This window comes from Mercenaria mercenaria, chromosome 6 (genome assembly GCF_021730395.1).
Source record: "Mercenaria mercenaria strain notata chromosome 6, MADL_Memer_1, whole genome shotgun sequence".
Classification (NCBI taxonomy): Eukaryota; Metazoa; Mollusca; class Bivalvia; order Venerida; family Veneridae; genus Mercenaria; species Mercenaria mercenaria.
The window spans coordinates 47,563,912-47,591,890 of NC_069366.1; the positions used below are offsets into that span (position 1 = coordinate 47,563,912).

The 27,979-nt window shown below is 34.2% G+C and overlaps 3 protein-coding genes across 5 annotated transcripts in view; 2 read left to right on the forward strand and 1 right to left on the reverse strand.

Annotated features, from left to right (window-relative positions):
* Nucleotides 1-354: 354 nt before the first annotated feature.
* LOC123548981 (uncharacterized) overlaps nucleotides 355-27,979 on the reverse strand; it is a 44,903-nt gene continuing 17,278 nt past the window's right edge. The window contains exons 6-8 of one of the 3 annotated variants that reach the window (XM_045336703.2): nucleotides 27,063-27,098; nucleotides 8,372-8,535; nucleotides 355-3,144 (exon numbers count right to left, since the gene is read on the reverse strand). In XM_045336703.2, the coding sequence (XP_045192638.2) occupies nucleotides 1,803-3,144; nucleotides 8,372-8,535; nucleotides 27,063-27,098 (1,542 nt within the window). In that variant the 3' untranslated portion in view covers nucleotides 355-1,802. Of the gene's footprint in view, nucleotides 3,145-8,371; nucleotides 8,536-11,531; nucleotides 12,400-27,062; nucleotides 27,099-27,979 lie in introns of those variants that run through there. The other 2 variants (XM_045336709.2, XM_045336706.2) reach the window with 2 other exon arrangements.
* LOC123548983 (sodium/calcium exchanger regulatory protein 1-like) lies at nucleotides 15,227-17,812 on the forward strand. Its single transcript, XM_045336712.2, has 4 exons — nucleotides 15,227-15,372; nucleotides 15,965-16,140; nucleotides 16,533-16,649; nucleotides 16,911-17,812. Exons 1-4 carry the CDS (start codon nucleotides 15,297-15,299, stop codon nucleotides 16,971-16,973), a joined length of 432 nt encoding a protein of 143 aa, XP_045192647.1. The 5' UTR covers nucleotides 15,227-15,296; the 3' UTR covers nucleotides 16,974-17,812.
* LOC123548982 (fatty acid-binding protein, liver-like) lies at nucleotides 18,487-22,951 on the forward strand. Its single transcript, XM_053545777.1, has 5 exons — nucleotides 18,487-18,623; nucleotides 18,986-19,073; nucleotides 19,807-19,979; nucleotides 21,743-21,856; nucleotides 22,730-22,951. Exons 2-5 carry the CDS (start codon nucleotides 19,001-19,003, stop codon nucleotides 22,799-22,801), a joined length of 432 nt encoding a protein of 143 aa, XP_053401752.1. The 5' UTR covers nucleotides 18,487-18,623; nucleotides 18,986-19,000; the 3' UTR covers nucleotides 22,802-22,951.

Here is a 27,979-nt window from a genome sequence, read left to right on the forward strand (position 1 = left end):
TCTATCCTTGACAAATATCCTACGGTAGTACCTCAAATGAAATTATTAAGGTGAGCGGTGGCCTAGTGGTAAAGGTGTCGGCCACTCAATCCTGTAGTCGTGGGTTCGAGCTCTACTGGGGTCACGATCACGACTTCTCATATGACACCAGTACTGGTTTTTCCAGGAAGCGGACTCGTGTTTGGTTCAAAAAAGCTTGAAGCTTTCATCAAAATCGAGCTAAAATAAACTAGTATAAACTAAACTAAATGAAATTATTCCTGTATGCAATTTAGTTTCTACTGAAATTTGCTGATTTGGCGGAACTTGTTTAGAAACAACTCGTGCAAGGAAACATAAACACAAACGCTGGAATATAATTGATATCTCTTCTCATAAATTCGTACTTTCGACGCAAAATTATACAGAAATACATGCATGCTAATGAAGCTGACGGAAGCCTGCTCAATTAAACACCGATTGGCAGTAGCAGTTCTCAGTTTACAGTCAATTTATAAGATACAGATCTGTTCATTGTTAGCACGAGTGCACAAATACATGATACAGCACTGTTCGCTGTTAGTTGGAGTACACATATACAGTCAAGCAAATTGCACTTGAATATAAATAGCACATTTTAAATAAATACATATATAAATATATTTGATTCTGTAATTAAGGTAGTGGACCCGTAATGTGCTCGGCAATTTCCGTGTGATTTCGTACTCTCGTTTGGCAATTCGGCATTCTCCGGATGTAAATATAGTTCAACGCGTACGTTTTTTCGTTTTTCGTAAAAAAACGGAGAATGCCGACGCTGTTGCTCATTGCAGAGCTGGAGCGGTGTTCTGCGCATGTCCGGAAGTGATTATCAGTTTAATACTGACTAAAGGTTAGGGTTAGCATTACCATGGTAACAAAATATATACATTTCAGATACTTTTCGTCCATATTGCTTGAATCTGGTATCAATACCGGAGTCTGTAATTTACACAGGCGCTCCAGGTCTTCGAATGCCGAAATAGCAAACTGAGAATACGGAATTTGTCGGTTGTCATTACGGTCCATTACCTTAAACGGAGCCTGTTGATTGAGCACATGGTACATATAACGTGTTTCACAAGTATATTTATTTTCCAGCTCGAACTTCCAGCTTACGAACCACACGCTTTATTCGAAAGTCTCCTGTTCAACGATACGTACAAAATATTGTAATTCCACAACTCCGGGAAATAAACAAAGTCACCCCATAATTTGCACAAATAAACGCTACGCTATTAAACACTGAAGGTGAACTATCCAGGATTTTGTACGATCCGTACATAGGAAAAATATTGTAAGGAAAACCAAAGGGGCCATATAAACTGCTTGCGCAAGTAAGGTCGCTCGGTCAACGAGCGCTTTTCATCGTATATAGTTACTTGTGAAAGGTAACATTTCATTCATGTCTATCCGTCATGTCCGTAAGTTGAACAAGAAGTTAATGTATACTGAATGTACTTTATTTATTTTGCCAGTCTTAGTATGTTTGAAAACGTGTAGATAGATGTACTTAAAAACTATAGCACTTGCATAGCCCTTCCTTTACAAACAAATCAAGTAAGTAGTTAACAATAGCAATAGTAATGTACGCTTTACTGATCCATACCAATGTGAATGTTTAAAAATATGTGCCCTCTTCATACTCGTCAGCTTAGTTTATATTCCGATTAGAAACTTGGGAAAAAAACTACTTTTAAATAGGCAGCGTATATCAAAATGCAAAATAACGGGTGAAGTTATTAAATGCGCGGCAATGTGAAATTTTTAGGAGATAGATTAAGTCATCCGGCTGTTTTTGGACGTTTTACTTTGACCGCACTCTTAGTTCTTTTCTTTTTCACGGTTCCAACTTTATCTAATTCAGTCAAAGAGTTTTTCCTTTGAGAATTGAAACTTTTCCCCGGAAATGAAGAATTACGACTTCTTGGCCTATTTATTGCCATGGTAGTGTTGGGACGTGGCGGGAGAGATGCTTCTATATTTAGTTTTTCGAATTCTTTCAAAACGTCCTTGGATAAACTGTTCGGAGTTTTTGGTCGTATATCTTTAGGTTTCTGAGAACCCTGCCCGCGATTGAAAGTAGAGTTATTCAAACGTTGTGTTCCTAGAATAAGATTGTTAGCGTTAATAAATTTTGCATTGTGCCTTTTCTGGCACGATACACATGCGCGAGGAAATGGTGGCTTCGGAGTGACCGGCCTCTCTTCTTCCATTCTACTTTGGCGCATGCGCTGATCATATTTAAGTTCTTTACAAGTTCCGGTACAGAAAGCCTGTCTACAATATTCGCACGTAGGTCGTGTAACAAGTTTTTCTGGACAATCCCCAAAACATGTGGCTTGAAGGCAGTCTGTGTCACATCTTTTGTCTTTTATTAGTGACTGCAACGATTTAGAACTGTTATTGCGTCTGGGCAAAGCTTTTTTGATTTGTGCTGCTCTTTTGTTTTCCCATTCTATAGTGTCTGCTTGTAATTTTTCAAATTCTACAAGCCTATCAAGAACACCCTCGAGATCAGAATCACGTGATGTTTTATTCTTAACATGGTTTCTCCAGTTCCACTTGAGTTTTGCCATTTGTCTTAAATCAAGATCTTCAAGGTCTTCCGGAAGTGGACTCTCGAATTCATACGGTGGTATATCAATATTTGACATGTCAAAATCGTATTGTCTCCATCCACGTTTTGGTTCTGGTTTATAAATAGCGTCTAATTTCTCAGGGCGTAAATTTAGCTCCGGTATAACAATTTCTTCATCTATTTCTGGTTCAAAATCACTATCTTCGTCCGAACTCGGACTTTCGTTATCAGATGCACCAGAATCTATCCCAGACGTAGTGCTTGTGTCATCATTCTCGATGAATCTCTTTGTTTCTGCAATTAGTTCGTCAACGAAAGGTGCTTTTTCGTCTGCTGGCCCCTCGTAATCAGAAGGTGGCCGTTCCGTAGGTCCTATAAATTCAGAGGCGATTGATGGCCTCAAAGTATCAAATTTTCCTGGTCGAACATCTGTCGGCGTGTCGGACCGCGTTGAAAGTTTCTGTCTTAGTGAAGATGCTGGTACAGATTTAGGACGCAGAGGCCGGCTCGGCGGACCACCTCGCATGGAACACGAAGTGGATGGCCTGAAAAGAAAGAAAAAAAACAACAATATTATGTAATTACATTTCTTTGTAATCTCTATTAATGAATTAATGACTAATACTATATATGAGGCGGAAATGAAACTTTGTGATAAATTTATCTCAAGAGTAATATCCGCTTAATACGTATATCGATTTAGAAAAGGACAGTAGCTCGTATCCATCGCTAAATGATACAGAAACTCCAAAGCAAAACAAATATATAATACATCAATAGCAGACACCTTTCCACGCGTGCAAACGAATTATACACTGAGTGGAAACAAATGTAATTTAAAATGTATAAAATTAAGCAACCATTGCTTTCACTGAGTTTTCACTGATTTTCGCAATATCCAGGTATTTTTGCAAACGTGTCCTCATGAACACAAGTAAGTTTCTGTTCAAGATATTCATTAAACCTGACAACGTTTACACATCGCACGAGGGAAGCCATTAATGTCCGATAATGGCGAAACGACAATGCACACAAAAGAAATATGTCCTTACAGCGGAGTTATACCGATCATTATTCCATAGTTAGCATCACACTTGTGGCTGATGTCTCAGTAGAAAACTATATGTTGTTGCTAGGTACTTTGCGACATTAATACGTCCGTTTGAAAGTGGATTCATTAATAATAGATTCGTTAAGACTTAATGAACTTAACGTTTACCACAACAGATGACAAATTTGCGATAAAAACAAACATCAGAATCGCTGAAGTGCCATTTATCTGAGGAGCTGCGAAAAACGTACTACCACCCCTCTCTCCTCCCCAACCCCATCCCTTCCCCTTTCCCTAAAAGAAGAAAAATGACGATAAACTATGAAAACGTCAACAAAACTTTAGAAATCCCATATACTATAGATTTTCAGAACATTTAAAATGTATAAACTAATCAAAAGCTTAAGGTAAACGTTACGTCATTTTTTCTTGATCAAAAATAAAATTCCTGCTGAAAATAATTCCCTGTACATTTTGTTTTAACTATTTTCAATACAGTACATATATTAAGCATCGTTACCAAGGAAACTATCAAAGCAAATCCAATAAAATGCTGTTGTCAACACTGCTGTAAGATATAAATAGCTTTTAGTTATTATGGTTTATATATTTAATGGACGAAATTTTAACAAAACTACACTTAAGTATATAATAGATAGATCTAATGTGTACCGCATTTCTTTTTTAAAATCCACTTTAAATATTTTCACGGTGTATCTATACCCATTTAATCTTATTTTTCGATTGAGGTAGAAGTACATTCTATTATGAATGAAAAACGTTGCGATATATTTAGCCGCAAAACTAAGTTAGTCAATACGTGTTCGTTGTAAGGACAAGTTGTAGCGTCTTGATATGAAATATGTATGATAATTGCAAGATAAAAAGCCTTTGTGACACGTACTTTATCACATTTTACTGCATGAGGTAATCCAACTTGAATGCCTTGCTCATAGCAGGAAGTATTGTAAAAACGCCCTTTTTAAAGTTAAATAAAGCAAATACAGCAAAACACATACGAGTTTAGATGTGTATTATTTATTAACTTGAAATTTTCAGTTACTAACTGGCAAAGTATATGTATTTGTGTATACGAACTGACTGTGATAAGGTGCCTTGTGTTCACTCTTAAAAATATCACCATTTTAAGGTGAAATGCGCCTAATTTGAAGTTATTGGGTTTCGTTTCGAAATTTTGATTAATATAAAATTCAGCATATTCCTCATAGACTGCGTATTTTACTTTTTTGATTGTGATTCTTTATCATGTTTATGGTAAAGAAATATAGAGAGCGTATATACTTATCGCCCTTGACTACCTTTTGAGACCACTGTCGGGTACCTGTAGATACTGAGGAGATGTCATAAAAGGTGACCTGCTAGCTAGTGTTCGAATTTAAAATATTTCACTATTTTGACCATATCTGAAAAGTTTTCGACAAGGTTCGAGCCCCGTGCACCGGAATATATACACATACTATACATAGAAATATACCGGTATATAACCTGGCTACGGTTTGAAATTTAGAGAGGCCTAGAGACTAGTTTAAGTCATATATGGATGTATGGTAGTATATGGTCTAGTCACTAATGCTGGGTACCAGATACGTCCCTAATGCTGGGTACCAGATATGGATGTTTTTTTTGTTTTTTGTTTTGTTTTGGGGTTTAACGCCGTTTTTCAACAGTATTTCAGTCATGTAACGGCGGGCAGTTAACCTAACCAGTGTTCCTGGATTCTGTACCAGTACAGACCTGTTCTCCGCAAGTAACTGCCAACTTCCCCACTTGAAGCAGAGGTGGAGGACTAATGATATCAGATACAATGTCGTTTATCAAATAGTCACGGAGAACATACACCATGCCCGAGGATCGAACTCATGACCCCGCGATCCGTAGACCGACGCTCTGTACAGGCAGATATATCAACTTAACTTTTCTGCTAAGGGTCAATAAATTTACTTTTAAACTCAGGTGTTTATGAAAAGTAGCCCGTTAACATTCTGGCCTTTGATAGACTTAGTTTAATCATATTTTTTTGTATATATATATTCACACATGTATAAATCACATTTAATACAAGCATTAAATCAAATACATACAAATGGGTTGGGCAAAAAGTTATTCCAACATTACCTAGGGCCCTCCCCAGTTTGATAGACGGACAGATATTCAAATTTTGCAGATATGGAGGCAACATACAAATGTACTAGATCGAAATCTGGAGTGGATATTTCAAAATTTCGAGTTATGTATGTCGAAATTTCGAATTCATAGGTCGACATTTCGAATTACGTATCTCGAAATTTCGAGTAACTTAAGTCGGTATGGCCATAGAGGAAGTTTCTGTTTAAAGTCCATTTTTGGCGGAAAAAATTAGAATGGGGATTGTATTTGCTAAAGCAGAACCCACTGCCAGTATGAATAATAATACAGTACTAACTTATAGCAGTAAAGGAAACACATGTTAGAAAAAGCAGAACCATATTTTTCTCTAAATGTTTGTCACTGTAAAATAAGGTAAGGATTTGTACACTATACATTGCACGAGTTGTTTATTTACACTTAACAGCTATTATTTTATCGGAGACACGGGCGAATGAAGAAACCGTCGAATGAACAGTCTAGAACAAATTTAATATACTTCGGAGGCTTATAAATATTTTAAATCCGTCACGGCATAAACACGGTATGAATAACAAATTATGCATACAAATTTGTTACAAAATGAATAAAACAAACAAACGCCTCAATATATCAAATATAATGCAATATCGCGCTATGATACCATCCTTACAGAAATCGTATCAATGTTTGTTTGTATGTTGATAAAAAGCAATCAACGTTGAATTTTAATTTCCTGACGAGTGCAAGGTAGGAAACATGCCTGCGATGCGTGAAATCCTTTGATTTCCCGACACTCAATCAATCAAAGAATGTGAGAATCAATAAGCTATATAACAGGAATGTTTTATTCTTCTTTTTTAATTTGAGCTGCACCATGAGAAAACCAACATAGTGCGTTTGCGACCAGCATGGATCCAGACCAGCCTGCGCATCCGTGCAGTCTGTTCAGGATCCATGCTGTTCGCTAATAGTTTCTCTCATTGCAATAGGCTTTGAAAGCGAACAGCATGGATCCTGACCAGACTGCGCGGAAGCGCAGGCTGGTCTGGATCCATGCTGGTCGCAAACGCACTATGCTGGTTTTCTCATGGCACGGCTCATTTGTTTCAAAGGTAAAAACGTACACAATTCTCGATAGCATCTTACCGGAAGTAATAAATTGTCCGAGGTAATTAATGAAGATCAAACCGGAAAAAAGCAATTAAAGAGAACGCCAACTGATATATTACATTGCTTTCTGTTAGAGCACAAACACAAATCAATTGAAAACAACATGGCAAGAGAAGAAAACAGACTAGCCAAAAATCACCATTTTACACAACTAAATAAATAGCATTTTAATTATTTTTTCTACAGGACGACAAGTTCTAAAAAATATTGAAGTTTTTGATAAAATACTTGTAAAAATAAAATTGGGGTTACATGTATCCAGCATATAAAGAGACGGGCGGATAGAGTGATAACTATTGGGCTCCTGCCAAAATGCGGTCCCTAAAATCCGGCTATTTCTCTTTTGAAATGTTTATTCCGCCTTATAACTATTCAATAGAATGATCGTTATTGTCAACTCTTCAACAGCTCCATTATATTTACGCCAGTTTTTCTCTCCTAAATATTAAATCGACCACCTAAATTGTGATACAGCAATTAACATAGATCGCACATTCGCATAGGAAATAAAACCTTTGGAAGAATGGAATGCAACAAAGCAAACTAATAGCAGACTCGGTTTGATCGAGTCTATACACGAGAGGCAGTGGAAAGTGCAACACCCCTCACGCCCCCTTGCACCGGCTTAGGCGGAATTCTGTTACACAGATATTGGATTGACTCCATGATCTCAAAGAACCAGAAAATATAACAACCGTGACTGAATCCAAGTACGGGGTGACTTTTTACGGCCGCCACATGGTACTTAAAGATTGCTATAAAGAATCCTTATATTCTGAACTTAAGCATTTAATACGAAGCAATTATGGAATGTTCCGCCGGTAAGCAATATGCAATGCTGTAGACCAGCAAAAACACGTATTAAACGAATTCATTTACTTATAGTTTTCATAATCAAACCGTTTTAATATCACTCGTTTTCTTCGAAAGCTTAATCGACGGTACCTTTGTTTTTCTGGCTTTTTTTTGTGTAAAAAGGCATTTAAATCTAAAATTCCACAAATGCATGGACGGTTACTGAACGTGAGATCCGATGCTCTGTGTTTATTACGTTTGTTTTTATCGACAGTCAATGGCGACTGTAAAAAAAGAACTCCCCAAAGTTGGGCTAAGTGTTGTTATATTTTCTGGCCCTTTGGAATCATGGTGTCCTTTTAATGTTTATGGATAAAAGAGTTCATCTTAAGCCGGTACTAGTGTGCATGATTGGTGTTGCACATTCTATTACTTCTTAATATGAACAGACTCAATACACCGATGATTTTTGCTTGATTGCGTTCTACGCTGCAAAAGGATCTTCTTATAGTTTTTCTTACATCTATTCAGCTTGTTCTCCCGGACTCGTTATCAAAATATGGTGCATTTGATATGATCTGGAGCAAAATTAAAGAAAAATAAATCATCAGAGTTGGATTAAGTCTCACCTCTCGTAGTTAGCCTGTACAGGTTTACATCGTATATAAGTTGTTTCTAATTCCTGATGACTCAATGGCGGCCATTGCTTTTGCTGGAAAGCTTTGAGACTCGCTGCTAGCTGGCTGCGGTAGATCTGGTTTGGATTCTCAGGATTCGGTCTCTGGTATAATTTCTGAAAATATAGAACATTTGAAAACATCATTTCCATATTCATTCTCACCTGATGACCGCAGGAGACTAAGCTAAAAATAGAAAGTCGCCAAGAAGCCGCTGATTGGAACAAAGTTTTTACATGAAAGTTAGAAGTATTCTCTTTGCCTTACTTCTGGGCGGGAGAAGACAAAGGAATTTCCGCAAGATTTTTCAAAGTGCATGTAACCACTAAAAGATTAAACTATTATTATATGAAGCAAAAGATGATTATTTAGCAATAATTAGAAGAATAAAATGAAAGTGTGCTTTCACATTGTGAAAAAACATATCTAAAACGAAGCTGTGGCATACATAATGTAAGAAATGGTTTTCCAAGCACAGTGTTCTAAATAAATTAACAAGACTATTGTCCAGCAATAACAGTCCCCATTTTCTTATACTTTTAATTTTCTGGCATAGAGAACTAAATAAAAAGGGCATCGTATTCATCAACTTATTCACCATCAATATATACAAGGTTTCCAGAACATTAGCGCAGGATCATTCTTTTGCGACTATAAGACGAACAGACATAAGGTTATATTGACATACAGACGGACAAAAGGAAATAGTGTGCATTTACTTTAGATACGAGGTTGTATCATACTGTTAAAATCTCTCATATATTTAAAGTTACTACATGGTCCATTTTTTACCTAATGCTAGACAGACAGAATGTCGGCGGATGCAAGGATAAAATAAAATAAACAAAATCGTCTATTGATGTACCAAGTTTCATGAAAATATTTTTGTCTTTTGCAAATTTCCTCAGAATCCAGTGTTTTGTCATTTGTTTAACTATTTGTTACCATAGCTACAAACACTTGTTGACAAAGCAACAAAACAAAAGGTCAATCATATTATCCATATTACCCTGTTACCCATATAAGTTCCATTAAAATAAATCCTACACTTTTAAAATTATTTCAAGATCCACTTCGTGCGATCAAAGAGCTATAGACTAGGTATTTTATACTTCTTTGGTGCGACTGATAGACGGACGGACAGACACGGTAGGGGACTAACATATTTATTCCATATCTACCTTCCTGAAATGAATTCTTTTAAATGTCATTTCTGAGATGTTACACATAAAGTATTTATTTAAGACTCAATCAATTTCAGCATGCTTTATTGTGGCAACGCCATAACAGTTTGTATTCCATATATATTAGGAAAGACAATCGCCCTGTCGCGGTTTTATTTATGATTTACTTGATTATATGGCGATATATTCGTATGTTCAGGCGTAGGTCTGAATATGTCGCACTGCAGTCGAGTAAATCATAAATAAACTTTATTCACTTCCGCCTGAACATCTCAGTATGTCGCCATACTGTATAGTCCAGTAAATCATAAATAAAACCGGGTCAGGTCGAGTGTCTTTCCTAGTATGCATGGGGTACATTATAATATCGATAAAGATAAAAAGGTTTATGCTCTGATAAGAAATTATTTATAATTCGTGATGATAAAAGCTCCTTAAATTTAAGTTTTACGACAAACAAACTCCAAATCATTTAATGTCAGTAGAAATACTTGTTACATATCGTTAAAATACGACAAGGTCTTGTCCTCGAGTGTCGCTATAGACCTGTGAATTATTTATAGCATAATAATTCTCAAATAAATTTATCGTCGATCTATGTGTAAACTCTCAACATTGTATCAAATATTGCATAGAAACCGCAGAGGTTTTCGATTTATAACACAATAAGTGTTGATCTGATATAACATGATAACATACAATACGAAAAGCCGTGAAAAATTATCTAAAATCTTTCAGAAACATTCAATTCGAATTGAAAATTACATATATTTGCATATATTTGCGTCTTTTGCCTAAATAAATTTTAAATACATGGTTTAAGCATTCTTTTTCTCTTGAAAGAAATGCCCAAGAAATGAGGCTTTGATTACGTGACTATTATCTGTTTCTAAATTACTTTAAATACTTGTTATTACATATCATGTTGCATTTTGCGGATGATATATTGCATCTTCTCTAAAATCAGTTAAACATTGATTATGCCCTACTTTTATATTTAAAAAAAAAAAGAACTATGAAAACACAATATAGACATGTATGTGTGTATAAACAGTATTATGTGTTACACAGTTAATAAACGTATAACTATTTATAGTATAGATTTGTACACTAAACACAAACCGGGCAAACTGTTTTAACCAATGACTCACTACCAGAATTCTAATTGTAAATGCAGCTCCATACACACGGTTATATTTATTGTTGGAAAAGTTAAATACATTTGATGAATTTAAACAGTAATAATACAGATATGCATGGTATATCTTTAAACCTGAAACATGGTGAATATATGATAGCATTATCCATTAAATTGTATGAATAATAATACAACTTTTACCCACACGAAGTATCTTTGGCACATTAAATTGCATATAAAAGATGATTTATATCTTTACATTATTTCAAATAATTATATAAATTTATGTATTACAACGTTTATTATTCCACATATTCACAATGCTTAGCCCGAGTCTTTTCTCTAAATTTACATATCCGCAATATATTACGTTAATCCCGTGTAATAGGTTTATTCATAATCTTTTTAATTTCAAGTCAAGAAATGATCTATGAGTTCAAAAGACAAGTATATTTGCCCGAACTTGAACACTTTTGCTGGGGGTGAATCTTAATGAAGGTAAATATTTGACACTGACGTTGGCAATAACATTACTTACCTGCCTTATTTCGGAACACATACGGAAATATTCTTTCAAATGCCTTCGAATTTAGATGAGTTTTTATATTTAGACTTGGTATGCGAAGAAGGAACCAAATACAACGCACATAGTTGCAATTTTAAGAATAAACGACCAAAATTAATACACACCAATCATAATGTATTTTGAACATACGATAACTATATGAGCTATATTTAGGAAAAAATATTTTAAAAATCTCAATTTAACAATAACAAGAGCAACATTTACCATTGACAGCCCTGTGATTGGTGGATCCTCCTTTGTGTTAAAAGATGGTTCATATTTAATCTTTAACCTTTTAGTCGGTGGTTTACGTTTTATGTGAATTATGTCTTCGAAATTCGTCAAATATCTTACATGAATTGTCCTAGGTACTAGTTTTCTTGTGATGGCCAAATCAGAAGCCATGGCAATATATCCTTGATCATAATTTGCCATTCTGATTATCCCTCAAACATTTACATGCACACTAACACAATTTTCACACATTAATTACAATAACTTCACTGGTGTTCTGTATTTGTGTCAGAAATTAGCGGGGAAAAAACCTGTCTACATTCAATATTCCATTCACCAAAGGAAACAGTTATCAATATTTAACTGAAGAACAAAATATATCCCAAACACGCTGACATTTTCTGTAAAACGAACTGAAAATCAAGTCAGAAACACTAATCCTTGGTATTTCAAGCAGTACTTGAATACCAGCAGCCTAGCATTTAAATATCGAAGGCCATTTTCCACAAAGGTCAAAATACGCATTCAACGTTATTTTTCCCAAGCCACCTTTGATCCCATACGGTCAAACCTTCTCCAATAATCCTATAAATGTCTAAACCTGCTTAGTAAATCATTGGTATAAACTAATCTACTAGCATGACAAAAGCAGAAAAAATGTTATATATCTTTTACTGTATACTCCGAATATATACATCCAATTCACTTTTTTACCGCCACTTCAAAGAATCATTCGATATTAGTCCGTAACAACCGACTACACTGCATATTATTAATTCAAATGAAATTATGTCAGAGCAGTAAATATGCCAGATCTTTTTTTATGATTTCAAAGTTTCTGTTCCATTTAACAACCTGTTTTCAAGGCTCTTTATTACGATTTTTTACAGTCTAATTTGCCATTACTTTCATTTGAAAAAAAAATGATTATAATTTTTTTACATGTCAGCAATTGCCTCGAAGGAAAAAAGAACTACTTTTACATTGATTTTGAATATCCCAAGATAGACAGTTTTAATGAAATATAATAACATCAATTTCGTTAATACCTTTTCCCTATAGAAAACCCTACTTTCAACAAACCTTCACCTGATTAATAATAAATAATCAAATATCATTTAAATCAATATTTGGTTTTTATGGTACCAAAGCAGAGTTATTATAATATATGACAATCCAAGTTCTTCGGCAAGATACATAATAAACATGTCATACACCCGACTGCTTTGCTCTGTTAAAATATAAAGCAAGCAAACAGCTGTTCTGAGAAGAGAAAAAAGAACGCTACACACCAATGACACATTTAACTCCATACAACCGACAGATTTGCTGGAACTCACACAAAACCCTACAAATGCATCAGTTCCAAACAACCCATTTTAAAGCAACAACCTCAACTTTGCAACGGTCCAGATCTAACAAAAAAAAGAAGATTTTGGAAGTTTAGATGAACATGTTGGGCAGCATTATCTCAGACATATGCAATAACTTTAAATACACCCTGAAGTACCCCACCGCTGTTAAAGAACACCCCACGACTTTGTATATACACTAATCGATCTTTACGAAGTCCTTAACAAAAAAGTGCTTGTCGAAAGTAAAATGCTATTTTTTTGTTCGCAAATGACAGTGTGATTATCGTTTTTGCACATTGATACCAATGATATTGCTTCGACAATATGATATGTATACAATTCATCTTTTCTGAAAGATTAATCCATTAAAATGTTCAATTGGAAAGGAAAATGTAAGGCAAGCCATAGAAATTGTAAATGACATATTCAAAATACATAATACAGAGATAGATTACTACATAATAATTAATCTGATAAATTGAAATATACGTCAAAATAAAGCAATGTATGATTATCAAACGATGTAAAATGTTTAACATTCAAAGACACTTTAGAAGAAAACTTCTCTATTTGACGCAGATAATATCAGATTTCAAACTACATAATCCCAGAATTATTAAATATTCTAAATGACTGATTGAGAATTAAAACACAAACATTTCTCCAAGTTGAACTTGAATTAAAATATGCATTCACAAAATAAAATAAGGAAAACTGAATACATCCAAAAATTGTTGAATTAGAAATTGAATAAATTGCCGCTTTATCCATTGAAAATAGTGATAATGTCCATTAAAGAACACCGCTTTAACATCCATTCCAAAAATTTAAATATGACCCCAATTAGAGGAAATAAAGCTCTATATGTTGTAACAAACTCGTGATAAATTATCCAAAATTCACTTCATGAAATTGAAGAGGTTCTTACTAAGGTTATGATACGTCATATGATTTCCAATCCCGTGACTGATCCTTGTTAGTCAAACACGAGTTTTTATTTGCACTTCATTATTTATTCCCCCTACAAGCCGTACTTAAATATGATTAATAAAAATATAAGTAAAACATAAACATGTCCAATTGTTTGACATTGGTCCGTTTATAACTAGTAAATATTGAAACGGAAACTAAAGGAGTTTGAACCGTTCATATTTAATATCAAAATCAAACATATTTCTTTTCCTCTTGACGTAGCATTGGCACTCGTTAAAACTGGAATGTTTGCAAAAGTGTGCCATTATTTTTCATTCCTTTGTCGATTGTTGCAAGAAATTGAGGTTGACACTTTGTGAATTACAATGTCCGAATGTAGGACACTATAAGTTCATGCGGTCTGCAAAGGTCTGACATGACTGCTGGCAAGGGATCATGTTTTTTTGTCTCATTTTCAAAGTAGTGGTTTAATGATGCAGATTTCTTGAACGTGGTCATTGATAAGACAAGAGATCACTTGCATGAAAGGACCGTATGAAACTAGGCCGAACTTTGTCATATGGTAGCAGTGATATGTATATTACTTGCAAACCCTTATACTCTATGATACAGATGAAAATGTAATTATTTTCGTTTGAAATAGTTTAAAAAAAGGCTAAAATTACTCAATTATTAAAAGGTGGTAAAGAGATCAGTAACATTCCTGTCTGACACTCGTGAATTCAGATGCCTGTTTCATTCTATTTTTACCAATCAAATTCAGATGTATTTAAATCATTGTTAAAACAAGTGCACTTTGTCTTTTTTTTTTTTATTCATGTTGGACATATACTGAAGTAATTTACAACTGCTTACAACCAGTCCATTTGTAATTTAGTGTTTTTGTTTGTTCAGATAAAACTTTTATTTTTATTTTGACTGTCATTTTCTTACCATACTACAGTTTGATTAACTTTTCGCTTTAACTTTGCGCCTTTTGAAAACTAATTTGGACATTTAAGACTATTTAGTTAAATTGTGTAATTGTGCATAAATTAATAGCATAACGCGGTAAGTTGTTCTATTTTAGCAAAGAACACAAAAGCAAAAATGTTTTACAAAGTATCTCTGCTGTCAGACTGAAAATAAAAGAACGCTATATGTACAACAGAAATGTTACAAAAATCATCATATTGGTAAGCTGCATCAACAAATCCATTATTAGACCCTTTAAACTTTATATCAGCAGATGCTGATTATATACATTTCACCTCGGATGATCACACCATACTGGTCAAAACGGAGATACAATGTACTGTCATCAACATATCTCTAGTGCTATACCGATAACCTAGTTATATACCCATATTCTGACCTATCTACCCAGCTATCTCACATAGGGTTGCCAATACACAGTTTAAAATAGGTTCTCTTTATAAATATTGACTAATTACATTGTGTCAAAAAGAACGCCGTTTAAGTACAAAATATGAAAGAATTAGTGGGAAAATGGAAATTACACCATGACAAGAACGACAACTTTGAGGAGTACCTGAAAGCTGTAGGTGAGGCGGTTATCTTTCTTGTTTACATATTGCACGTTATCCAAACAGAAAAAAAACCCCAGCTATGAACGATTAATAGAAGTTCTACGGCTTGAAAAGGCACTGTAAAACATTGGAGTACTTTGTATCAGAATCATATATCGCAATACCACTTTCCTACAATAACAGTTTATCTAAATTTACCTTGTACTGATTAAAAATTGTTCGGTTGAACTACTATTAAACATTCACATATAGTAAGCTTATGACCCAAGCATTGCATTCGAACTTGAGACCTCCTTGTTAGGTAGCTCGCAATTTCGTCCATGGGATCACATTTCCCTTTCATATTATAGTCTGTTCAGATCTAAGTATCAGGGTTTTATTAAAAATTTCTGTATACTGTCAAAAGTTTAACTTCAAATGAACACTATCTATCAACGTTATCATCGGACTAATGTCTAGAATCTGTTTTGCTGGCCTTGAATTCTATAGGTTGGGATGTATTGGTTAAACAATAGAAAGCTTATGTGAGTAACATTTTTAATATTTGACCAGCACACACGTCTTGGTCTGATGAATCAAGAATTGTAACTTAGCACATTTTTGTCAGGGATAAATTTTGCGTTCCGCAAGATGGGAAAGGCGGTTGTACCTGTGGAAGAGTTTAAACAAGAGGACGATGAGAACTGGTCCCTGTGTGTGGCCGTATCCATTGCACATAGTACACTCAAGTTCAAATTTGGTGAAGAATTTCATGAAACTACAATGGATGGCAGAAAATGCAAGGTGTGACAATATTTTATATACAAAAATGTGAAAGGCGCAGTTCCTATAATTTGCTTTGCTACTGGCATCTTTAGAAATATTTTGTCCTTGTTGGTGTTTTTTTTCTTTAAAAATATTTGAGCTTCATTGTTTTAGTTCATTACCGATTACTGATTTAGGGGGAAAAGGAAGACTTAAGCGATATAGTTTATGGTATTAATGGATAGCAAGATGACAAAGCCTCCACAGTCCAAGCTCAGCGTCTGGAAAATATAACTTAATAATAAAAATAACAGGCGAGATAATTATACAGATGTTCTATTCTTTGAAAATGTAAGAAATTTGATCTAAATTATAATATATATAATTTTCCAAAACAGTATGCTACATTAAAAACTATCTTTTGCTTACAGACGACATTTTCTATTAGTGAAGACGGCCATTTAATACAATACCAGAAATCAGTTCACCCGAACATTCCTGACACCAAAATTACAAGAAAGAAAGAGGATGATGAAACATTCATCCAGGTAAATTGTCATGTTACAATATTAAAAAAAAAGAATAAATAGGTATTAAATCTATCATTTACCTTTGAAAAAAAAATCCTATAAGTAGTCAATAAGAAATACACATTGTAAAATATTCATATAATCTCTAATACTCTCAGACTGACAAACTTGAAATTTGCAAAGTAAGTGTCACGTTTGTGCTTGCATGATAAACAGTATGTGCGCAATCAATGTAATTATTTTAGTTTTAATGATGTTGATATTCAGATTTGCTTTCAGATATACGAGGCCATTGGGACCAATGTAAAATCCGTTAGAAGATTTATTCGACAGCAAGCCTAATAGAAACTTCAAACAACTGCAAGGCAGACTCTGATGAGCTACAGCAGTTATTTAATTAACGTTTATTGAAGTTCCATGATGATATTACTATTGAAAAAACAACAGAAAATGCAGCTGTCTGAAATAGAAAATATGCATATGCACATGAACTAATAGTCATAAAGGGTTGTAATGAAAAACAATTAATTGAATAATACTTTCTGCTATGTGAGGTGATGTTGTAAAGACCCTGTAAATTGAATTTCATTTAACTATGAAGATAGGTTCTCAGAAACGTAATTTTTATTTCGGACAATAGCTGTAGCAGCCAGAGGCTCGTATAAGTAATTCAGATAGTTGATGATTTAGTTAATGTAGACCTGAACCTTTAGACGAGGGGTGTCCCAGAAGTTCGTGGAATTATTAAAAATGTCAAGCAGATTGGTGTTTGCATTGGTGAACAAGGCCGTTATTCCGCGAACTTCTGGGACACCCCTCAAAGGTTCTATATTAATATGTTGACAGAATCACGTATTGAACCCTCTAACGAGCCTGTTACAATAAATAGAGATTGTAATACTGACAGAATGACGAGTCTAAGGTTCTGATATGTCTTTAACTAAAATTTAATATTGTTGATATGACAGTATGACGAACTAAAGGTTTTGATATGTCTGTAGCAATGACTCAATATTGCAATGCTGACAGAATGACGAACGTATTGTTTTGATATGACAGTAACATTGAGTAAATATTGTAATGCTTAAAAAATCCCGAACTTATGGTTCTGATATGTCTGTAACATTTAGTCAGTAATTGAGCCGCGCCATGAGAAAACCAACATAGTGGGTTTGCGACCAGCATGGATCCAGACCACCTGTCTGGTCAGGATCCATGCTGTTCGCTGTCAAAGCCTATTGCAATTACAGAAACTGTTAGTGAACAGCATGGATCCTGACCAGACTGCGCGGATGCGCAGGCTGGTCTGGATCCATGCTGGTCGCAAACCCACTATGTTGGTTTTCTCATGGCGCGGCTCATATACTTGTATAGTTGAGTTAATATTTTAAATTCCAAATAAATGTATGAAAGTGATTGAGTATTTAGTTTATTCCAACAGAGATATGGTGATGCAGCAATAGTTTTCACCGGTCAGCCACAAAAGTTACATCGGTCATGAAGTTTATAAAACATTTACTAAACTCTAATCATCTCACTGACAAACTCAGTGAAGCCGAGTCTGCTAGAATTTGCTTGGCTACCTTCTATGCTTCTAAATGGACACTTCAGTTTAAACAGAATCACGTCAACTTGATTCAGTAAAAGCAATGATGTAATTATTTTATTTTTTAGTTTTATATAATTATCTTTATCTTTAGTTGTGAATGTCAACTGAATGTCGTCTTCAACCGTATCACCGGGAGACGATTCGAATAAGTACGTTATATGCATGTCTATGTTTCCAACCCATACAATGCGTTTTCAGATTGGCTATCTTTACTTCGAAGGCCGACATATACTTGTACTTTGAAACATTCAATCAGTTATCTTTGGTCAACAACTTCCCATGATAGTACATTTACTTAAGTGATTTTTAGTCAGACAGTGGTGAATATTCCCAGTGATTTAAGGTGAAACGTTCTTGCAGGATATAAAAAGTAAAATCGTAAGGTATGTTATTTTACATTTTCATTGCTTTTACTTTTATCCGTTATCTTGTATAAAGGGATTGCTTATGATAATACATGTAAGTTTACATATAAAGGCTGAGATAAACCATATGAATAAAAACATGGTATGACAACGTAGAACAAAAGGACGAAAAGATTGTTCCCAGTAGTGCGCTTTTGTATCATGCTCTATTGTTATAACATTGTTTGTCGGCTCATTGCAACAGTGGCTAGAAGCATAATATTTCGTTATATATAGATTTTACTATTATTTAATAAATGAAAAAAAAAAAATGAACCTGAAAAAGTTGAAAAGAAACACGGAATGTTAAACTACTACCATTATCATTATTTGCTGATAAGGTACATGAGGAAACGATGGCGAAGGTGGTAGGATTTTGGAAGTTAGAAACTCAAGACGATAACTGGGACGAATATATGAAAGCTGTTGGTAAGTTCCATACACTATATGACTAATATTTATAATAATATTTGAGCCGCATCGTAAGAAAACCAACATAGTGCATTTGCGACCAGCATGGATCCAGACCATCCGCGCAGTCTGGTCAGGATCCATACTGTTCGCTTTCAAAACCTATTGCAATTAGAGAAACCGTTGGCGAACAGTATGGATCCTGATCAGACTGCGCGGATGCGCAGGCTGGTATGGATCTATGCTGGTCGCAAATGCACTATGTTGGTTTTCTCATGGTGCGGCTCATTTCATATTAAGTTAATAACATTTTCGACAAAAATGCAGATTAAAAGTGAGTTGATGTGGTCTACTCAGTAGAATCAGAACCAAATGTTTGTTCATGAAATAAGTGTCACTGTTTTGAGACCAGCATGGATCCAGATCAGTTGCACATCCATACTGTTCGTTAATTTCAGCACTGGTAAGCAAGCAAGGAGTATGGATCAAGATCAGAATGCATCGTCGGGAAGCCTTAACGTTGGTGCTCATCTCATCAATTTAAAGAATAACTAACTTTGCTGTTGACCTCTGTATCCATTACCAGTGAAAAATAATGTTTCAATAACCTGTTACGCGACTAGAACAGCTGGTCCTTTTGAAAACATCGTATAATATCAAACATTACTGAGTAGACATGCACACAGCGTTTAGAAACAGTCTACAAATATTAAACAGGGCTTAACTGATAAATACCACTATTCATTTTAAGGAGTTGGTTTTGCAACACGGCAGATAGGCAAACGCACGTCGTCGTGGGAAGAGATAAAAGAACAAGATGGCGTATGGACATTAGATATAACATCAACTTTTAAAAATGCTCATCTCAAGTTTAAACTGGGTGAAGAATTTGATGAGAAGACCATGGATGGCAGGGAAGTGAAGGTACGACACCTTTGTTTTAACTAATCAATCAATTAAATAATTGATTCATCAATTAAAGATTGATAAAATCAAAGATATTTGTCATAGTAACGAAAGCACGCTTTGTTGTTCACAGTGATTCACTTGTCTTCAAACTGGCAACATGAATGCGCTTTTAAAAGTCTACTCCTCACCGTAAGAAGGTTGATAAACCCAAAAATATTCATGAAAATGTGAATTCGATAGCTACCCATTACCTATGAAACTGTTACTTACTAAGACATCAGAAATGCAATTGAACTGATTTATTTACACATAATGATATACGTTTGTACTATTTAGAATGTGTGTTGCATTACAAAAAAAATGGTTAAGGTAGATTTCCTGGAAGCACTTGGCAACCCAAACACAGCCAGAAAGTCATGCATCGCACAGTAGGCCTGAAACAAAGCCAAGAATAGACTAGATTCAGGTTTTTATAAAGCCTAGAAATAAATGTATTAGACATGCTCGCTGTACATTTTCAGTCAATCAATGTATTAGACATTCTCGCTGTACATTTTCAGTCAGTAAATGTGTTAGACATTCTCACTGTACATTTTCAGTCAATCAATGTATTAGACATTCTCGCTGTACATGTTCCGTCAATCAATGTATTAGACATTCTCGCTGTACATTTTCAGTCAATCAATGTATTAGACGTTCTCGCTGTACACATTCTCGCTGTACATTTTCAGTCAATCAATGTATTAGACGTTCTCGCTGTACATTTTCAGTCAATCAATGTATTAGACGTTCTCGCTGTACATTTTCAGTCAGTAAATGTTTTAGACGTTATCGCTGTACATTTTCAGTCAATCAATGTATTAGACGTTCTCGCTGTACATTTTCAGTCAGTAAATGTATTAGACATTCTCACTGTACATTTTCAGTCAATCAATGTATTAGACGTTCTCGCTGTACAGTCAATCAATGTATTAGACATTCTCGCTGTACATTTTCAGTCAATCAATGTATTAGACATTCTCGCTGTACATGTTCCGTCAATCAATGTATTAGACATTCTCGCTGTACATTTTCAGTCAATCAATGTATTAGACGTTCTCGCTGTACATTTTCAGTCAATCAATGTATTAGACGTTCTCGCTGTACATTTTCAGTCAGTAAATGTATTAGACATTCTCACTGTACATTTTCAGTCAATCAATGTATTAGACATTCTCGCTGTACATGTTCCGTCAATCAATGTATTAGACATTCTCGCTGTACATTTTCAGTCAATCAATGTATTAGACGTTCTCGCTGTACATTTTCAGTCAATCAATGTATTAGACGTTCTCGCTGTACATTTTCAGTCAGTAAATGTATTAGACGTGCTCCCTGTACATTTTCAGTCAATCAATGTATTAGACGTTCTCGCTGTACATTTTCAGTCAGTAAATGTATTAGACATTCTCACTGTACATTTTCAGTCAATCAATGTATTAGACGTTCTCGCTGTACATGTTCCGTCAATCAATGTATTAGACGTTCTCGCTGTACATTTTCAGTCAGTAAATGTATTAGACGTTCTCGCTGTACATTTTCAGTCAGTAAATGTATTAGACGTTCTCGCTGTACATTTTCAGTCAATCAATGTATTAGACGTTCTCGCTGTACATTTTCAGTCAGTAAATGTATTAGACATTCTCGCTGTACATTTTCAGTCAATCAATGTATTAGACGTTCTCGCTGTACATGTTCCGTCAGTAAATGTATTAGACGTTCTCGCTGTACATTTTCAGTCTGTGTTCAATGTTGAAGACCACAAGTTAGTCCACTATCAGAAATCAACAGCAGTGGGAGTACCCGACTCTGTTGTGATAAGGGAGAGAATCGATGACGACACTATGACAATTGTAAGTGCTAACGAGTTACACAGATCTTTTACATTTTGAAAACTACCTAATATTGTAATCTGAAGCAGCGTTGTACCATTTTATTCATTTCACGATCTCAGACCAATTTTAAATGTACAAAAATACGTATAACTTTTAGAATTTACAAGCTAGCGATGTCTTTTAAGGCGGAGATATCAAGACTAAAGGCTTAGCAATATGACACTTATATCCTGTCATAGAAACAATTTTAAATACGACTTGGCATTCGAGACCAATGTAAGTGAAACTTAAATATCTACACATCTGTGTCCTTATGAATATTGCACGTTTTAATAAAAGCAGAAACAAATAATGCTCATTTTTGTGACTTTCTAATTGTAGGTAGAATCTAGAGGTCATAGAAAGAATAAAACGAAATATTGTATTTCTCTTTCTTGTCATTTTTTTTTTTGAAATTTTGCTATGTTTTTTTCTGAATGTATGCACTGCTTGTAATATGACACGTATTGCTGAAATATCAAGGAGATGTTGCAAGTTTCATTAAGTGCGGACTGTTCGTGTCCTTTTGAGAAATATGAAACGTATTACTCTTTGATTCATAGAAAAAATAACAAATATGTATCTTTACACTAGGGGTTGGTTTTGTGTGTAAATATGCCTTCATAATTCTGTTACAAAGGGGAAGCTTATGACAACATTTGACACAATGCAAAGGAATGCTTTGATAGTCTTTTTACTACTTATATGTATGTAATCTTGTAAACATATAACTATCTCTTAACACAATTATTTGCATTAAATATCATCAATGAAAGCTTAGAAGAGCCATTAATATATGCATGTACTTTTTATTTATTAGTAATGATGAATTGTTAACAATATTTTTTTCAGACATTTGAAGCTATCGGCAAGAATATCAAAGCCATAAGAAGATTCTCAAAGCAAGTTAAAGCTGGGAGTTAACGCTGAAATTGAATGACATTTCATATTTCGCGCAGTTATTTTATCTATCACGTGCACTGTATGTTTTTGCATACATTTTTAAATAAATTGGGCGGACATTATTTTCAATGTCAAACCCTGACATATATTGAAATAAATTATAAAATATCATGCAACTTGTGAGTATATAAGTTGTTTTGTTCAAACAGATGAACTGCATTGCAAACATATTTGTAAAAAAATGTCACTGCATGAGACTTCTTTTGTCCTTTAGTCCACTTAAGCTTTGTCTACGATAATATTTACGATGTTGTCAAGATTGAACAGTATCTTATGTACGATTTAGAAGTACAGAGTACATTTCAAACCATACAGTTAAAAATCAGAATGATACAGTACTGAATTACACCAGTCATAAAAAAAAGGTCTAAGTTTTATTTAACTCTGAAAAGCCGTATCAAGAAGAGAAAAGTTAATTATGATATTTTTGCACGTTACGTATCTTTTAATGACAAAAATTTTATATGTTATCTTCGCTCTTACACTATAATTTGGTAAATATTAAAAAGAGGTAAAGATATTTTTATTGTACTGTTTTTACTACCATTTGGTAAACATTAAAAAGAGGTAAAGATATATTAGTGCATTGTTTATATAATTATTTCAACCGAGTTTACGTCATTCGTGTGAAAAAAAAGTCAATAAGAATTGCGCAAGATAAAGGCAAACAATATTGTATTGTGGTAGCGGGTGTATTGTGTATGGAAGCATAGGGAACTTTATTGTCTTAAGGTATTACCAGGTTCACAAACGATCACTACAAGGCGTTCTGATAAGGTATATTGAATGAAGCTGTATTCAAGCTATTCAAATATGGCACGATAAGTCGGGTCAGGTCGTATCTGAGATAAAAAAAACGTAAACTGTTACATGCTAAGATGACTATGTTAAAATTAATGTACTATAAAAATATTTTGAATTGTAAGGTGAGAAAAGAAACTTTATAAATTATGACAGTATTGGAATCGATAATTTTAGTTGGTTTTGTGACAAATAAGTGATATAAAACTGTAGTACATTTAGCGTGGATCGTTTCTTCTTCTATTTAAAGAAAACTGAATTTGTTGTATATATTTATTCTGAACTGCCACATCATTTTCATTTGAACAAATGTCGCAGTTGGAACGATATCAGTATCTTTGATTTCGAAGACATTTATAAATATTGGTAGAAACATTTACTGAATTCAAGAAATTTAACCTAAAAAAACTTAAACAGTTGAAGAACTACTGAATTCAATCTTAGAAAAAACTAAAACAATTGAAGAATTACTTAATGTCACCCTAAGAAAAAACTAAAACAGTTGAAGAATTACTTAATTTCACCCTTAGAAAAATTACTACTTACTAGTTTCTTACTTCGCCGCCGTCTCTTCCGTCGCTTTCTGGGCGTGGTTGGAGGGCATGGTACAGGGCAAATGAAAGTCGTGGGTACAAGGGGTTCCAGATGCATGTTTGACGTACAGAAAATACTTTGTGTATCAGAATGAATATTAGTTACCAAGCTGTTTTGCTATTACATCCGACTGAATCTTTAGACAGACTGTGTCAAATTACATCTGTCTTTACGTACACGCAGGAACACAAAATGTGACAGAACACTTAAACATGCAATAGAACACTGGGGTATATCCATACTCGTTACATCATCAAACACACCGTTTTGATCCATGTTAACACCAGAAATTTTATGAAGACTGACAATTCTGACCGTGGTCACAAATATAACAAATTATTTAATTTCCTGAATACTTCCTTTATCACACAGCAATTCGCTGACATCTTCTTGAATTTTCCCACCACTCGTTATTATGTGGTGATAATCCATAGTTTCATTAACTTGTCAATAAAGTCATCGACTTCTCTCCCTATCTCCAATAATTGGGTAACATCAAGGCATAATTTATTTCGATCTAATCCACTTTGAAATCAGTTCCATTGCTTAGTTATAACTATGTACAGCACACATAGTGACATTCAAATAAGTATGCAAAACCTTATTTTTAAATCACAGAAATTCGAGAGTCTACGAAACGATTTTTAGTTCTGCTTTTTGCAGTTGCATTTGTTATTTTCAAATATATTACCCTGTAGCGGGATACTTGAACAATAAGCCTAATTGTGACTATGCAATGTTTTAAAGTATTATGCCGAATAATCCAAAACCTGAATAGTGAATTACCTTTAATCCAACAATCCGTATTTACACGTTAAGTCCCTATTTCTTTAATACATGTATATACATGTGTTATCATCGACCTATTGGTTTACCTTAAGCATGTCAAACTGTTTACAATAGGTTAAAGGCTTTAAAGAAACCGGCAATGTTGAATGCAATTAATTTGCAATCAGATTTGGTGTTATCGAATTACTCTTTAATTTCATGGATTATTATATGACCGCGGTTATCCACCATATAAACAAGATCTTGCAACTGTAAATTATTTGGTCACCTATTAGATTACATTGGCTTTAATTTCAGTAAAATCTGACTTTTTACTTTGCCAAATACACATGTACTAAGTTTATATTTCACAACTTCAAGATAGACACATGTTACCTTTGAATATTTTCGAGGTTTTAGACGAAAAGTAGAATTATCCGAAAAACACATCTCACTTATTACCATTCAGAAATTATTTCATTTTGTTTTATATCTTAACACATCTAGATCTTAAGTCCAATGATTTGAATGTAAGAAAGTTTCTACTTAAATGTTATATTTGAAGTTTTGCATTTTATGTATCGCATTATCATACTGAAACGTTACAATTTCCTGTAATGAATGTTTATTTAACTCTATCTGAGCAAACAGCAATTTTTCTCAAGTGGATACTGTTTGTTCAGCTTAGATTCACTATATTAGGCATGTGTAGGTCAGACTATCAGTTGATAAATCCATGCAATAAAATGTGCAACCATTTCTATTCCTGCACTCATAACTAGATGTATACAACCATGTGCTCATGTGGGAACTATAAGATGACTGGTCCAAAACGATGGAACTAATTTCGTGCATACTGTATGTTTAAAGTATTTTCTCAGTGAAACTGTTATCCAAAATATAACTTGTTTATTTCAGTTACAGTAAGGCGCAAGCTAGGGTCTCTGTATATATGAGATGGGCGAACATTTTCCCTTCAAACTTTAGATATTGAAGGACAATCATCTAAGAAACAAAGATATGCAATAAAAGTCATAGGTCACCAGCAAAAAAGAGTTATCTGCCCTTGAAAACGGCATTTTTATAATACAAAAAATTCGCCCATCTCATATACACAGACTCTAGCATACGCCTTTAACATATTTTTTTTAAAAACTTACCGCAGTTCACAGTGAATGACAAATAGGAATTTTTCAAAAACAGAGAAATTGCGAAGATTTCAGTGGTTTAGAAGCAAATAAATCACTGATTGAAAAGAAAGATATATAAATGATGGTAAGTAAATATTGGATATGTGCAAACTGATGATAAAACACACGCAAAAATAACTGTAACCGGTAACAACCAGAAAAGAAAACCCGTCTTCCAACAATGGATTAGTGAGGAATCAGTGTTAATTAATTTGGATCATGACACAGGAAAAGTAAAAATCCAACACAGATAAAAGCCTGCAAAAATTCTAACTACACGACCTAAAAAGCTTCATCCCAGATATATATTACTAAAAGAAAGTACTCAAATAAACAGAAATCGTCACAAATACTTCAAACAACAAATTTCCATTTCTATATGCCTGCATGAGAAAATTGATATACCCCTTAGATACTTATGGGCAACCATCACTCAATGCATTAAAATAGATATATGTTCTTGCAAGTCCTTAAAATAAAGATATAGTACTATATCAGTATGAGATGAAAAAAGAATGCATGTGCAATCCAAAGTGCTGTAAAAGAGACCATCTGGTCGAAAAGGACATTAGGCTACGGTCCTAAACTGAAGTAAGAAGCTTGCAGAATTGAGCATTGACCTAAAAGTGTCATTTTAAGATGATGTTTCTAAAATAGAATTGACACAGATGGCACTCCTAAACCTCAGCGTGACTCGACAAAAATAATAGAAGCGCTTGATACATATCAAAAGCATGTTACAAAATTTATGAAACGATATATATATATATATTGGATGAGATATGGTTATAATAAATGTGTGCGGTATACAAAGAAGCAAAACATATAGGGTGAAATAGACTTTTAACCGAATAATTATATAGGCGTACCTCGCCTTGTCCACCCATTGTGTCGTTCATCGGATGCTGTTAAAAATAAAACAAATGAATAAAAATGATGCATATCAGATAACTAACTAAATGTGTGAATGATTATAACGGTACATATATGGATCAAGGGACGTAAATGCTGATTAAAGCGTGTTCTTTACATCCGAAAGTTATCCCCTCAAAAGTTCTTCACGTTCTTCACTATCTTACTATGTGGTGGATTGGGGTGTACAAAAACATTCCTAGTTCTTCCTGTTAAAGACATAGATGTATTTGGTGGTACGATTTTTTTTTTCATGACCACAAAGCGATACTATAATGTAATTGCATAGCTTGATTGGCTATAATTTTCCCAAGGCCGTTGAGCAATACAAAACCAGTACGTAACCAATACTGCTAGACCTTTTTGACAAAAAGTTGTGCTTGTACTGCGCAATTCTCATGCAAGAAATCTGTGCGTTTCCCAGGCAGTACGGAATATTTAAAAGACAGTTCCATTGTAAGATAACGAAGAACCTAGAACGATTTCATGTTGAGAGTATTGCTTTCGAATCCAAGAACACATCCAGTATTTTAACAAAAAATGAGATGTTAGTTATGATATTTATAGAAAGCCTTCCATATAAATACTAATATTCTAGTCGTAACCTGTGCAAGATCAATACATCTGTTTACAAACGGCCATGTAACCTTGATGATCGATGATAACAATGATCTTTTGTTCAATGATGATTCTTCTAGTGGCCAACAAGCTAAGTACAAATTCATGGTTATTTTATCACGGGATTAATGGGAATACAACCAAATGTATATCATATAAACAGTGAATGTTCCACTAATGAATGGCATCTAAGCCATCATAAATGTCTCTTACAGTAAATACGAACTTCGCCTACATCCCAGCGGGACTTTGTAGA